This window comes from Aedes aegypti, chromosome 3 (assembly GCF_002204515.2).
Source record: "Aedes aegypti strain LVP_AGWG chromosome 3, AaegL5.0 Primary Assembly, whole genome shotgun sequence".
In the NCBI taxonomy this organism is placed as follows: Eukaryota; Metazoa; Arthropoda; class Insecta; order Diptera; family Culicidae; genus Aedes; species Aedes aegypti.
Window position 1 is genome coordinate 135,142,141 of NC_035109.1, and position 15,205 is coordinate 135,157,345.

General features: G+C 37.6%; 1 protein-coding gene across 2 annotated transcripts in view; it reads right to left on the reverse strand.

Moving 5' to 3' along the window:
- The window catches only part of LOC110679022 (protein pecanex), a 34,290-nt gene extending 19,697 nt beyond the window's left edge, over positions 1 to 14,593 (reverse strand). The window contains exon 1 of one of the 2 annotated variants that reach the window (XM_021852927.1): positions 13,859 to 14,593. In XM_021852927.1, coding sequence (XP_021708619.1) covers positions 13,859 to 14,011 — 153 coding nt within the window. In that variant the 5' untranslated portion in view covers positions 14,012 to 14,593. Of the gene's footprint in view, positions 1 to 9,446; positions 9,555 to 13,858 lie in introns of those variants that run through there. The other variant, XM_021852928.1, reaches the window with a different exon arrangement.
- Between the last annotated feature and the right edge of the window lie 612 nt (positions 14,594 to 15,205).

The following is a 15,205-nucleotide window of genomic DNA, read 5'->3' on the forward strand; positions in this document are numbered from 1 at the left end:
GACAAGAAAGGAGTTCCTAGAAAAAAAAAATATTTGACGAGTCTATTGAGCTTTTTTTAATTTTTTTTTTTTTGTGATAAAATGCATGGGACATTTTTAAGAGGAACCCATGTAGAAATTTTTCTGGAGCAATCTTTAGAGAAATTCTTGAAAAATGGCTAATGGAGCGTTGCCTAAAAAAACTTATATAGGAATCTCTGAAGGACAATCTGGGTGAGAAATATCTAGAGAAATTTCTAGAGGAATTTTTGGAGGAATTCTAGGTGGAATTTTGGAAGCCCATAACGAATTACTGTGGTATCCCTGGAGGAAAAATCGTCGGAATAACTCATGTAGCGATTTCTCTTCAGGTGTTCCTGAGCGAAAATCTGAGAGAAACAGTCAAAAAATCCACGAAGTAATTTCTTGTAGAATCCCTGAAGGAATTTCTGGAGGAATCTACTAGAGATATTTTGGGAGGAATTCTTGCAGCAATCACTTATTACTTATAAGTAATGAGCATTATGAATTGTCAAATTATGTCGATGCAATTATATAATTTTTAATAGTTTGGTCAAATTTGAATTAAAACTGAAAAACAAGAAAAAAAAATGGTTTGGAATTAACAATTTCCTACTAATAATTTTACGTCATAATATGTTTCTTTAAATTGTGTCGCGTTTGGATTTTCAATTTAAAATTATACAATACATAATAATACAACTGGTGGCTTTTCGTACTCATGCTGCGTGCACTAGACCAGCGAGCTCGATTTTGCGCATGGGCTCATCTACACTGAGCTAATTAATCCGATTATATTTATCTGGAAAATCATATACCCGCATCAGAATTCATATTTGATAGGTTTTATTAACACCCAATAAAGACTATATGAAGGTCCAACGAGGTTTAAATAATAGCCATATGGAAGTCGTTTGAATTTCACATACAACTTTATGGACATAGCTTACCCATTGAGTCATTGAAAAATCAGATACGTGGTATATGTGAAAAAATCTGTGTTTATATTAAGTGACATGATGGCAGCCACTGCATACAATTAGCTGGCAGATTATAGATTTACGACAAGTTCTTGCAAGTTTTTAAAGGTAAGCTAACAAATACCAGCTTTTAAATAATTATATAGTTTTAAGTATATATTTTAGAATGTGGAACCATTATTTACTGCTCGTTGGAGAATTTCGCTTCTAATTCCATACAACTGAGAACTTTATGAAGTTGGTCTAGGTGAGTTGTTTTATTCGGCAGTTAATTTTGAGCTTAAACATGGTTTTATTGTTTTAGATTTTGTATCGATGGATCCGAATATCCGGATAATTTGAAGACTGGAAATCTTTTTCGTAGATTATAATATGTTATGTTGAATAAATAATTTTAAAATGAACAACTTGAACGCATTTTTATTTTATTAACAACTTGAACGCATAATTTTTTTTCAAATAATCATATAGTAAATTCCATTTGAAAACCATTTCAGTTTTATTTAAGAAACAATTATTATCTATATTAGTTTCGGATGAATAGTATATGATTTTGTCTATGATACCAACTTTCACTGGATTCCATATCCATCGTCTTTATGCTTAAAAGGTATGTGATTTTCATAATGAACTCTATCTATATGATTTCTAAATAAGAGTTATATGAAAAGCATTATGGAAAAAAGCTATATGTTTTTTGTAATGACGTGAACATGATTACTTCTCAGAGTGTACGCCTAATACCTTCAGGGCCGTTGAGGGACCACTTAGAGTCCACGTACGGACTTCTAATTTTTACCTGTTTTTTTTTCTTACCAAAACGAGCATTTTACAATGACGGATTTATAACATTTCACATTTACGGAAAATAAGGGACGGCCTAGTGGACAATGACAACCTGGAACGATACAACAAGACGGTTTTCGATGGGACACAAGGTGGACAAGTAGACCGACGAGACGGGGAATCAAACACAGATGTCAGATTGTTTGAAAAAATCGTACAAAAGCTTCATATATACAAGGTCAAGTTTACCCTACACATCTTTATGTCTTCCTTTTCTGGTTTCCCTTGGGCCCTTGGGAGGGATGTACAAAAATTAGATCTGGCAATACCGTATTCGAGGCACTTCCACACTACGTGGTAAATATCTTGGTAACCTGCACCGCAGCTGCAGTGATTGCTATCTGTGAGCCCTATTCGATAGAAATAAGAGCCTAGAGAGTAGTGGTTGTACATAAGTCGACACATTACCTTAATAAAGTCTCGACTTAAGTCCAACCCCTTGAACCACGGCTTCTTCGATACCTGCGGGAGAATGGAATGTAACCACCTGCCCAATTCTCCGGCATCCCATTTTTGTTGCCAGCTGACCAATGCATGTTGACGAGCAATTAAAACAAAAATCATTAAAGGCGATTTGTCGATCAAAAATATTACCTAGCGCCCACCTTGGCGAGCGAGTCCGCTTTCTCATTAGCGTTGGGCAAATTTGACCAGAACATCGATGTTACTGAATCGATTCAAATTCGATACATCGAATCGATTCACCGATTTAATCGAAGCGCTCGAATCGATGTTTCTGAATCGATTCAATGTTGAACCTTATATGAAAAATTAAAAAAATATGCTCTACAAATAAGTTTAAATGAATTTGTATACGATTTTTAAAATTCCTCGAACTGAATAACGTTTAAAATTGAAAATTATATATCTGCCCGGGATCAAGCAATGCGAAGGGACCCAAACTAAGGTGATAGTACATGAATCATTCGATAGAGCACTCAATTTAGATCGTATTTCGCTAAGGAAATACGGTGAGTACTTTACCGGCCTCATTGAACGTATAGCCTCTATGGAGTTAAGGCTATCCGTGAAAATTAAATATTGATCAGAGGGAAGAGAGGCAATTCGCTCTAATGCGTAATATATAGTCGTTAATTCAGCGACATATACGGAGCAAGGTTTCTGAAGTTTATATGCGGCGCTATGAAACTCGTTATATACACCAAATCCAGTGGAATCATTTGTTTTTGACCCGTCGGTGTTAAACCTTCTATCGCAGCTGATGTGACAGAACTTGATAGCAAAAATTTTTGGTACTTGCTCCGAACGAAGCTGATCTGGAATTCCACGGATGTCTTGCCTCATGGTCAGATCAAAAACTACAGCGGAACTTTAGGAGTCAAGGAAGCAACCGTGATTGGGAAGATTCAAAGAAGGATTAACCTCCAGAGTCATGTACGCGTAGTACAATGTCATAAATCTTGTTTGAGAATTTCGTTCGATTAGCTTCTCAAAAATTCCAATTACCAACGGGTTCAACAATTCACAGCGGATGAGGAACCTCAACGACAATTCCACGAATCGATCTGATAAAGGCAGTATTCCTGCTAATATGGTATGAGTTGAGTTCATGCAGCCTAACGCGATCCGAAGACAGCGATACTGAATACGCTGGAGCTTCAGAATGTGTGTTTCCGCGGCGGATTGGAAGCGAAAACTACCGTATTCAAGAACCGACAGATTCGTTGTGCGATATAGCTTTATCAGATCATCCGGGTGGGATGATCCCACCATGTTCCTGTGAGTGTACGCATGAAGTTGATTCGTTACTGGCACTTCTGATCCAGATACCCAATTTGTTTTCCCCAGGTACATTTAGAATCAAACCTGACCCCTAAATACGTATGCAATAAACCTTGAGTGAGTTCCTTACCCGTAAACTGAAGTTCTAGCTGCGCCGGATCACGCTTTCTAGAAAAGACTCAGTTTTCTCCGGAGCTTCACAGCCCCAGCGAACAAATTGTCCAGAGTATCTTGCAATGGTCCTTGCAGATTGTCCGCCTCTGGTCCTGTAACAGAAACAACGGCGTCATCTGCAAGCTGCCTTAGCGAGCAATTTCTTATGAGACAATGATCGATATCTCTTACGTAAAAATTGTAAAGAAGAGGGCTTAAGCATGAGCAATGGGGAAGACCCATGTAACTTATTCGAGAAGTTGTTGAGTTTCCATGTGAGTAAACATGAGCTTGAGCTTGAGCTTGATTGACCGCCCGTGGATGCTACTCCAGTATAGCCAGATCAGCTGCACTTACACAAGGAACCAACGGAATGACTGTTTGGGACTAACAGACACCCTCATTGTATAAGTACTGGTGATCTTCTATTTTAAGGCTATAATGGCGCCTGCCACGTCAGAATACAGACCAATGTGGGAAAGGGGGAGGAAATGATGTTAGACTTATACTAGCCCACTGTAGACCGTGGAGTCCGACTGCATCTATGCCAGTTCATGCGGAGTGTATGGATTGGGGGAAAAGGCATGGCAGAGAGGTTTGCTTTTGTGGTTAGCAAACTGCCTATGTATCAAGCGTAAGGAAAGGCGCGCAAGGAAGAATGGAAGCGTTAGGGAAACGGTTTCTTGTCCGCCTCTGATTCTAGCGTTTGCTATGAACGAATAGTTTGAGTGTGATATATTTAGAATGGAAGATAGAAGCAAGTGAGAGACATACAACTACAAAGTACGAGGAAGGGGACGGGCCTGGGATTGAACCCACGACCTTCTGCTTGTGAAGCAGAAGCGGTAGCCATCAGACCACCAACCCCGTCTTGTTTCCATGTGAGAAAACATGTGCCATAAACTATGACCCTGCGAAGGAAAAATTTAGGTTCATTTAAGTTTGATAATATCGTCATTCCAGGTATGCGTGTGACAAATATCATGTTTCGATGAATGATAACGAAAGATGGCCCTCTGCAAAATATCAAACAAAATTTATGTTTTTCCATTATCATTTTTCGGTACCATAAACATTTGATTAATGAGCGGGGTAACATTGATCGGAATGTCCTCCCGAGTAAGTCAGCATCCATTAATTACGTAACGCTAAATTTATCGATGGAATATTTTAAATGCATAAATGAATGCCGTCCATAGTCGAAACTATAAAAATAAGTTTAGTTGGAGTCAGATTTATACTAATAAGTTGGGTAAAAGTTGATTGAAAAGGTAGTTGGAGTCATTTTTACCCGACTTGACCCAGTGACCCATCGTAATAACTCCGAGCCGGTGGACTTTTCCAAAAAAATACAATGATGATTAAATAACTAGACATCCCGACAATTCCATTCGAACTAAAACGAAGGCAATCCGTTAAAAGTTGTCGAAATTACAATTTGCTGGGATAATACGGGTTAAAACTATCAGAGAACAAATTAGGCGGCATCCACAAATTACGTAACGCTCTAGGGAGTAGGCTCAAGCGTTACGGCTCATATGTGTGTGTGTGTGTGTGTGTATACAATCCATCTCCCACTGACCGGCAGTGCTTTTATGGAAGAAAATTGTATGCATGTATATTTGATACCCTTCGATATCTTTATATCTGCAGACAATTTTAACCCGGGAGATGAAAGGTGATAGCTCTACTGAAATTCCAACGACCCATTTCAAGAATGGCAGTAAATACACACACATTCTGAGGTCATTTTCATATACAGTAAGCCCCGCATAAAAACACCCAGATATCAAATGGATATATGAAATGTTTTTACACTTCCCGAATCGAAAATAAATTTTCGACCCTGGCACGTATTTAGTTTCAAATGGTAATAGGTGAGTAAATAATAATAATGAACGATTTTACCTGGATGTAATGCTCTTTTTTTTCCGTCGCCACACTGAGCTTACCGCCAAACACTATACACTTTTTCACTGCACTGCGCGCATAACATGATCGCTTCACCCGCCCCCGCAGGAGCAAGCGTCACGGTCAAAGGATCACACACTACTAAATTATCTCGCGGATCACGCCACTTTTCTTCCCCCAACTGCACTGCGCGCGTAACAAGATTGATCCTGTCTGACCGCTTCACCCGCCCCCGCAGGAGCAAGCATCACGGTCAAAGGATCACACACTACTAAATTATCTCGCGGATCACGCCACTTTTCTTCCCCCAACTGCACTGCGCGCGTAACAAGATTGATCCTGTCTGACCGCTTCACCCGCCCCCGCAGGAGCAAGCATCACGGTCAAAGGATCACACACTACTCGGCTCAAGCGTTACGGCTCATATAAAACAAAATATTTTTTTCATACAAAAAGCCTTACGGAGGGGGGGGAGGGGGTCAAAAAATTTCCAATTTTGGCGTTACGTAATAAATGGACGCTGCCTTATAGTATATAGTCATGAGCGATAGGTGCAAGTAACTTGTTTTAATAGTATAGAACATTTGTATTTTCAAATAAAAGTTTTAATATATAACACTAATGAACACCCGGATTACGGTAACCCAAAAGCCCAGTAAGGACTGTTCATTTTATAAAGTGGACACTTTGTTTATGCTATATCTTTTTTATTTATTGCTAAAATCGAAATCGGTTTTCTGAGCATCATTCAGCTTTTATTCTACAATGTTGACAAAATATAAGATCTTATAAAATGCTTTTGGTTGAAGAACTAAATAGTTTTTCCAAAAACTCCTAAGAAAAATTGTTCGTCAAAGCTAAACATTATTTTTCGCAAAACAAAAATAATATTTTTTTATGAACAAATTGTATGTTGGTATCCTTTTCTATTCTACTAAACGTATAGCTTTAAAAAAATCAATAATAGTTCACCATTCTCTGATATTAGGTCACTTTAGTGGTTTAACCCTTTATGGCCAAATTTGCTAATACACCATCCTTTCACTCCCAGCAAAAAAGAAGAGTAAAAAGTGTGTTCAAAACTAGTTTATATTACTGCAGGAACTATGTCATTATGGTTTAAGAGGTTTGCTCAAAATAAAGCATTTGTTTTTAATATTGTGCTTTAAATGTGACGTGGGGACTAAATAAGCAACTCTATGAAAACGTAAGATATTTTTCATATTATCAGCACTTCCGTCAGGCCGTACTTTAAACCAAAATATTCTAATTATCCCTTTGAATTTAAAATATTTTACTCTAAAAAAAAACGATCATTTTTTATGATATCTGTAAAATGCTTCAAAAAGAACAGGCCTTGATGCTTTCGAAGAACAAGCCTTTTTTGAAAATAAAAAATATAAATCGTCGAATTTCCCAGCCAATTTCCAACAATCATTAATTTTGATAACCTCAAAAAATCGAACGTTCTAAACGTTGCTTCATGTTCGTGTGAAATTTAATTATTTTGGGGGATTTTTTATTATCACAACATTATACAATATTAGTCGAACAATGTACAGAAAACGAATTGCAATTTCATTGAAAAATAAAAAGATACAGCATGCACAAAGTGTCCACTTTATAAAATGAATAGTCCTTACATTACACTGCGGAACACGGTTTTGTCTCTAGCACCAAAATACCGCTATTAACTTAATTAGGGATTGCTGAATCCATTGCCATTTTCAGAAATATCATAGCACGTCTAGTTTATGAGATATTAGCTGTTGAAAATGCTAAATTTGACTATTTCAGCCAACTTGCATGCAAGTTTTCCAGCTTGTATGGCCAGTTAATTGCTTAATTTGCCTCAGAACTCAAACTTCAAGTGTATAGCAATACTTATAAACAAAGTTCAAACTACTTTCGATGCTCAAAACTTATTTTTTGTTGGTTTAGAAAAGTATTGTATTTTTCCATATGACAGAAACGAAGAATTTTGTATGGAGACTGTAAGCATGTTGAAGAAAACTGATTTAATCTAAATTTAACCGTGCAATTTCAACCAAATTTTATCTGAAATGAATGTTAAAGTCCTATTTTGCATGCTTGTTGGACTAGATCTCAAAAGTTTTTGATACATCATTGTTTAATTTTTATGTAAACATCAATAAAACCAGTGTTTTCTGCAACTTTAGCGACCTGTAGCCAAAAACTGTGACGTGCTGGAACATTTCTGAGAATGGCATCAGATTCAGCAACCCTAAAACTACTAGAGACACATAATTTGATCCTTGAGACACGCAAAAATGTCATTTTTGTTACGCTGTGTTATTGTTACCGAACAGATTGAGTGTGTATCATTCTTTTTTTTTTTAATAGCCCTAAAATTTTTTTTTTTTTTTTTTTTTTTTGTCGGTAGCGATAGGGGTAGTACTGGCACTCTTAATCTGCCCTAAGCTCCTTCCCAGCATTTGCTTTTATAAGCCTCTATTGCGTTCATCACACAGACGTTCCTAAGCAATGTTGCTCAAATGGTCACTGTGTACGCTAGCAGCAATCAGCCCTTGCCGTAGTTTTGCAGTCTAGTAGTTCAGACTACTATCAAACTATGATAAGGCCTGAAATGCTACTAGAGTGGTTAAAGTGAAGAACGAAATAGTTTTATTTAAAGGTCCTCATTCCCCATTTCATTTCATCACTCACTATCGTCAATTTTATTTTCGACACTATCACGTATATCACCGATTATCACTCATCAACTTTCGTAATACACTTCAGATATACACCATTTTTATATAAATCTGTTAGCATTACCATCTGTTAGCATTACCAAGTAATTAAAGGTATTCAATTTAAATGTATCATTATTTTTGTTGCTGTAGACATTAAAAAAAAAATCACTTCGATCCATTCTTCTGCACTCGCTGTCATTACATATTAACACTTTTATCATGCACGTTTGAAGAACTAGGCAATTATGTTTATATTCAGAGAAATGATTGCACAATGTATTATGGCCATTATTAAATTAGTAGAGTTCACATCATTATTATTATATTTTTAACAAAACTATCAGAATCACTTAATTTTCAAATTTTCATCACTATAGATTTAATATAAAATCACTATTAGCACCTTCACAATCACTAAATTTAATAACGACGAGTGTAACGCACAGTTCCACCAAACATCCATTCTTATGTTGCATTATAAAACGATTGATCACACGTTGGCTTCGAAACTTAACCACCATTGCTGATTAGTACAAAGGATGCTACAGCTCGTGTAAACGAATTGAAACATCAAACAACCAGCACTGGTTTATAAGTAACTAATGAGCCCTGGCGGTCCCTCCGTTCGAAGAGGACCTGATAATATGCCGAAACATATTAACAGATCCTCCGCCTGAATGCAGCCGTTTCATGATAAATCATGAACCGTTGGAGGTGTGCCAAAGTATTGGGAAGGTGATATGTTTCACAGACGGGTATTATTATGATGCACCTTCTACTTTGGCACCGTCAAACCCTGTGATCGTGGCCAGGGTTTTTAATAGCCCTAAAATATTGATATATAATATCACCAGCGCGTGATTCACAGAACCTATTGTTTCATAAACCTGATGCACAGACAACATTTTGCTCAAGAATAATAACCCGTATCGTTTTCTAGGAAGCATAACCTGCTGCCTTGCAAAACGGCCGAGAAAGCACCCATTAGCCGACGATTGAAATGCAATACCACTTATTGAAATTTACGAACGAGTCATTCCAGCCAACTAGTGCACCGCCGCTCTACTACAATCACACACATTTACGTATGCATTACGTTGGAATACGACGACGACGACGACACTTGTTGGGAGTTCCTCGATACTCCACAATGATCTAACCACGAATAAAGACAACTACTTTCTGCTTCACCGCATTAATGGGTCCGAGTCGACTCAACTGGTAAGGTGTTGATGGTCGCCTCAGGAATGATGAAAAACAGACCGATGCAATTAGCTTCCATTGGAATTATTGAAGCAAAGCAAAGAACGGGAATCCCCCTCTGCTGAAGATGACAACAGAGCCTAAACAAAAAAAAGTGAAATCATCCAATAAAATAACGGGATAAGCAACTTCTCACGGCTTACGCATATTTTTGCGCGACAAGTTTGCCCCTCTCTCGTGGTTGCTTTAGGCCTTTGGCGGCGACAGGGCTGGTACTGAAACGAGGTGCTAACAAAAATCGGATTGGAGAAAATAGTGACTCACGGTTCTCAAAAAAGTGACTTCAAAATTAAAACGTAGCTAGTTTATTTCAGTTCACTTACACTGTGTTAGTGTTAAAACATCCAAGTGGATCTACAGCTGGTTGTAGGTCTACTCAATCCAGCGTTTACAGCATTTTTATCAGTATCATTCCAAACATTACATTCATTTCATTTTAAAACTAAATTAAGCACTAAATATTTTGTTAAGAACATATTACATTTCATTTGCCGTAGCAGTTCAGAATTTTTACAAATAAGTTGATTTCAGCTGTTTAAGAGAAAAAAACAATTAACCTAACTTAACCAAGATATATAACGCATTTATTGTGGCAATAGAAAATAGCAACGGTTTTTGTCTAAAATTATTAATGATTATTTTATTCGTCATTTGTTCCAATGTTTGAACATTGGATATTCTAACTCATTAGTACCAGGGAGGGAGCTTCAGAATCATTTTCAAAAGTTTATTTTGAATCCTCTGAAGAGCTCTCTTCCTGTTGTAGTACACAGCTAGTCTATATTAGTACAGCATACAACAAGGCTGGCCTGGAAAAATGTTTGAAGATCAAAAGCTTATTCTTGAGATGATGTTTTCTGTTTATAAGTGAATACAGACATTTTATATATTTGTTACATTCGGCTTGAATGCCCTCAATGTGATTTTCAGCCGTAGGCTGGTTCGTCTCTTTTTTAACTAGGAATTTTTCTGATGATATCAGAAACTCTCTAGGTTACCAGGAATTACTCAGAGACTTCTTTTGGAATCTCTACAGTAATTCTTTAAGGTTTCACGAAGAAGTCTTTGAAGTATTCTTCCAGGTATTATTCCAGGCATTCTTCATGGAAATGGGAATGAAAATTTCCAGAAATTTCAAAAAAATAAGAGGTATTTCTAAAGCGAATTTCAAAGTAACCTCTGTTGAAACTTGTGTAAGTTTTTAAATCACTCTTGATGAACAAGGGTTACTAGAAGAACTCATAGACACTTGAGAAAATTTTAGAAAAGTTTCTAGTTGAATTGTTAGGATTATTGAAAAAAAATAAAACGAATCAGTCAAAACTCTGGATAATATATTGCAGCATTTTATGAACGAACTGCGGGACGAATGAAATTCCTAGAAAAAATCTAGAGGAACTCAATGACAAAACACAGGGTCGGGTTGGAGACGTAGAAATTCTTATCGGATTTCTTGGAAAAAAAATCCCTGAGCTTTTTTTTAAACTCTGGGATTGTTGGAAAAATGTTTGAAAGATATCCTAGAGTAACAACTGGAAAATTCGGTTGAAGGATTAGTGGAAAAATTCTAGGATAGTGTTTGGAAAAACTTTCAAATTAATCCCCGAACAAATTACTGGAGATAGTAACGTTGAATTACTCGAGAGTTTTCTAGAGCAAAGTCTGGAGACATTTCTTAAGATAAAATCGTTAGAAGAATATCTGAGAGAATTGCTAAAGTACTCTTTATAAGAATTTCAGGAGAGATCAATGTAGGAGTTTTTGAAAGTGTTCCAAATGAAAACTCTGGAGAAACCACTAAAATAATTCCTGATGCTTTTCCCCAAAAAATCTGAGATAAAATTCGTGAAGAATTAGTTGAATAATATCGTAAAAGTCTCTGAAGGTTTCTCTGGAGCCTGCAAAATTTGGCTTCAGAGTTCATTACACGCAACATAAGGCTAAAAAAGATTTTAAAGATTGGCCATCAACATATTCTACCATGAATTACTGCCACGAAGAAATTTCCCTGATTGTCATCGAAATTCACTGAGAATTTCAGTTTTATTTTTCCAGGTTTAACCAAATTCCCTGATAATTCCAAGTTTTTCCAGGTATTAGACACCCTGTGTACGATATGACAGATAACCTTCGATTGTTCTAACAATGTATGTTGGAAAATTTAAGATTTTATATTTTACAATCATGCCTTCATGACAAACACTGTCGAATGCTTTTGATATGTCTAGAAGAGCAAGACCAATAGAATAGCCTTCAGATTTGTTGGAGCGAATCAAATTTGTTACACGTTAAAGTTGGTGAGTGGTCGAATGTCCATGTCGGAATCCAAACTGTCAATTGGCAAAAACAAATTTCGTTGATTTTGGACCATCGTTTTGTTCAAAATTACCTTTTTAAATAATTTACTGATATAGGAAAGCAAGCTGATTGGTCGATAGCTGGAAGCTTCTGCAGGATTTTTGTCTGGTTTTAAAATTGGTCCAACCTTGGCATTTTCCCATTTGTCAGGAAAATATGCCAACCGCAAACATTTGTTAAATATATCAACTAAAAATGATAAGCTACTTTCTGGAAGTTTATTGATGAGGATGTAGAAAATTTCATCATCGCCAGGGGCTTTCATATTTTTGATTTTTTTAATAATAGCTCTCACTTCGTCCAAATCAGTCACACAGGAACTTTCGAATCCTGAGTAACTTGATTTTCTATTGGACTAGTAAGTCCTATATTAAAATTGGATTTGGAAGGAGACCTTGATTCCCCTAATGGAGTTCAAGATCTCCTACCTAAATCCCCCAAATTCGGAACAACTGACCACGATAGGCGGCACTCTTTGCTTTCTCGCTGGAATCAAAGAGCCTGGGCTAGAGGCTGCTTAGATTTGGTGTTCGGAAAATTTGTCTAGAGTATCGAACTGATTGCTCATTTCAATACAATTATTCATTTCACCCTTGGAAGAAAGTTCGCATTCCGGAGAAACGTCCTTTCTTCCATTCTTGCCACGTTTAGTGACAGTTTTAAAACCCACTTTTTTGGAAGGAAGTAGTGAATTCAGAGATTCACCCTTCCTTTTATTTGTTGTTGCAACCATGTTTAGTGAATAAAAAGACGTGACCTTCGAGAGGTTTTTTCCCAAGACGGTGTCCAAGAAGGATTACCACCGCTAGCTTTCGCCAACGGGTCCAACGAAAAACCGAAGGCACGGGTCCAAACAAGGATCGTAAAGGGATCAATAGTAGAAAAAAATAGTACTGAAAAGTACTGTTTTAGTAGCACTGAAAAGTACCGTTTTTAATTTTAGCACTGAAAAGTACTGTTTATGTAGCACTGAAAAGTACTGTTTTATTGCTTTAGGTAGTTTTTAAGAAAACTTCCAAGAGCAGAGAGAATTCGTGTACGCACAGCACGAAGGTACGATGCGCACTGTTGATTGTATAAAATTAATTTACCTAATGTCTCTACGATGCGAAACGTTCTTGTATTCTCAAAACTTTGAGCAGAAGGCATAGGTTTCTTCTTCTTCTTCTTGGCATTAACGTCCCCACTAAGAGCCTGCTTCTTAGCTTAATGTTCTTATGAGCACTTCCACAGTAACTGTTATTAACTGAGAGCTTTCTTTGCCAAAGTTGCCATTTTCGCATTCGTACATCGTGTGGCAGGTACGATGATACTCTATGTCCAGGGAAGTCAAGAAAAATTCCATTACGAAAAGATCCTGGACCGACCGGGAATCGAACCTAGACACCTTCAGCATGGCTTTGCTTTGTAGCGGTGGACTCTAACCACTCGGCTAAGAAAGTATAGGTATTAAAGTTATTTTACTAAGAACAAGTGCGCTTTCTCAATGGTTAACTGATATTTTGATAAATTGATTTCTCATTCGCCCAGCTCTCGTATTTAATTGATTCACCTAATAAATTAAGTTACAGACAGTAAGCAATCTTTCTCATGACCGCTAGTGAAATTCCTTGATTTTCCCTTTCCAGGTCAAAAATGGTACCTCCTGACTTCCTAGGTTTTTCCAGGTTGTCGACAAGCTAATGGAGCTCTGAAGTTACTACCATGGGGCAGAGGGATAAAAAAGTGACCAAATCACAAAGAAGCAATTCGCTACCAGCCCTGCCCTGATGACGTGCAAATTGGAGACCGGACCAGAGCGGTTTGCCACCTATCGTCCCGCATTGACATCGGACATTGGAGCCGAGCAGCACATGAAAATGAGAAAGCCAAACAAAAATCGCTTACCATGTAGATGATGAAGGGCAGGAACAGCAGAAACAGCCAGATGTACAGATGGACCGCATTGCAGAACACATTCTGATGGACGTCGTAGAACCACCCGCCGGTCAAGCTGGCCAGTACTCCTTGTCGCAGTATTTCCAAGGTTTGCGACCCCATTGCCGAAGGTTCATTTCATAATACCCCCGTGCCGCGTCTCGCTCAGCCAACTCCTCTTCTTCCTACGCAATGCTTTTTTCTTCGATAGATTACAGCACTTCTGCCCCCCAGACCAAAACCAACCTCCGGATTGACCAAAACACAGTTTTTCACTAGATTTTCCGCCCCCGGAAAGCACAAACTTTGAACAGCACTATCAAACGTAACGCGAGGTAGCAAGCTTCTCAAAATAAGACAGAAACTACTTTCAAATCATTTTTCTCGTCATCTTCCTTCTTTTGTGAGGGGGGAGGCCTCCGCAAACTGGTGCTACTTTTACGAGTGGAGGAGTGTTGCACCAGCAAAAAAAAAAACTTTCCTCGACTCGAGCGACTGCTTTTCAATCGCACGATTTCGCACTTTATTTCACGGATTTCTTTACTTTCTTCACGTTAAACGCGAGCCACATCTGCCACGCACGGAATACACGCGCAATTAATGCCGTACGGTGGAATATTTTAATCAAATTTGCACGATTTTTACGTCTTACAAACGAAACTACTTTCATCCACTTTACGATTTTAAGATTTTTCCTCTTCTTGTTCGCTCTCCTGATGGTTTGATGGCTGTTTTGACAGCTCGAACGCAAAAGTTCGCGTTTCACCAAGGTGCTGTACAGGGAGGATCGGAATAATTAGGATATCTCTTCAATAAGCCATTTTACGAGACTTCTTGCACGAAGAGACGTAACACTGACGAAATTTTCATCGACGATTCATTGAAATACTGTGCATTGCACGATTATTTATCACAACAGTGATATTTTTCTTGGAATGCGTGTACATCGTCGCAGCTACTTTAAATCATTTTGGTATGTTCTGCGCGATTATCCAAAGCAGAAGACACCAAAACGAATTAACTACGACGATCTACATGCGTTTTTTAAGATCGTTGGCGCGAGATTTTTTTGTGCCACATAAACACTCATAAATAAAAATAGTCACAGAATTGGGTCCTAAAATTTTTAATGAAATCTTGTTTATATTCAATAACACGAAAGAGCACCTTACTGCAACTACTTTAGCATTTTTTTCCGCTCAAATAACGGCTATATCATGTTTAAACTTTAATTTAAAAATTGGGTCCATAAATAAATCTTGGCACTTAAGATCATGTTTAACGTTCGCTTAGTCGACAAAAACACCACAGGGGTTT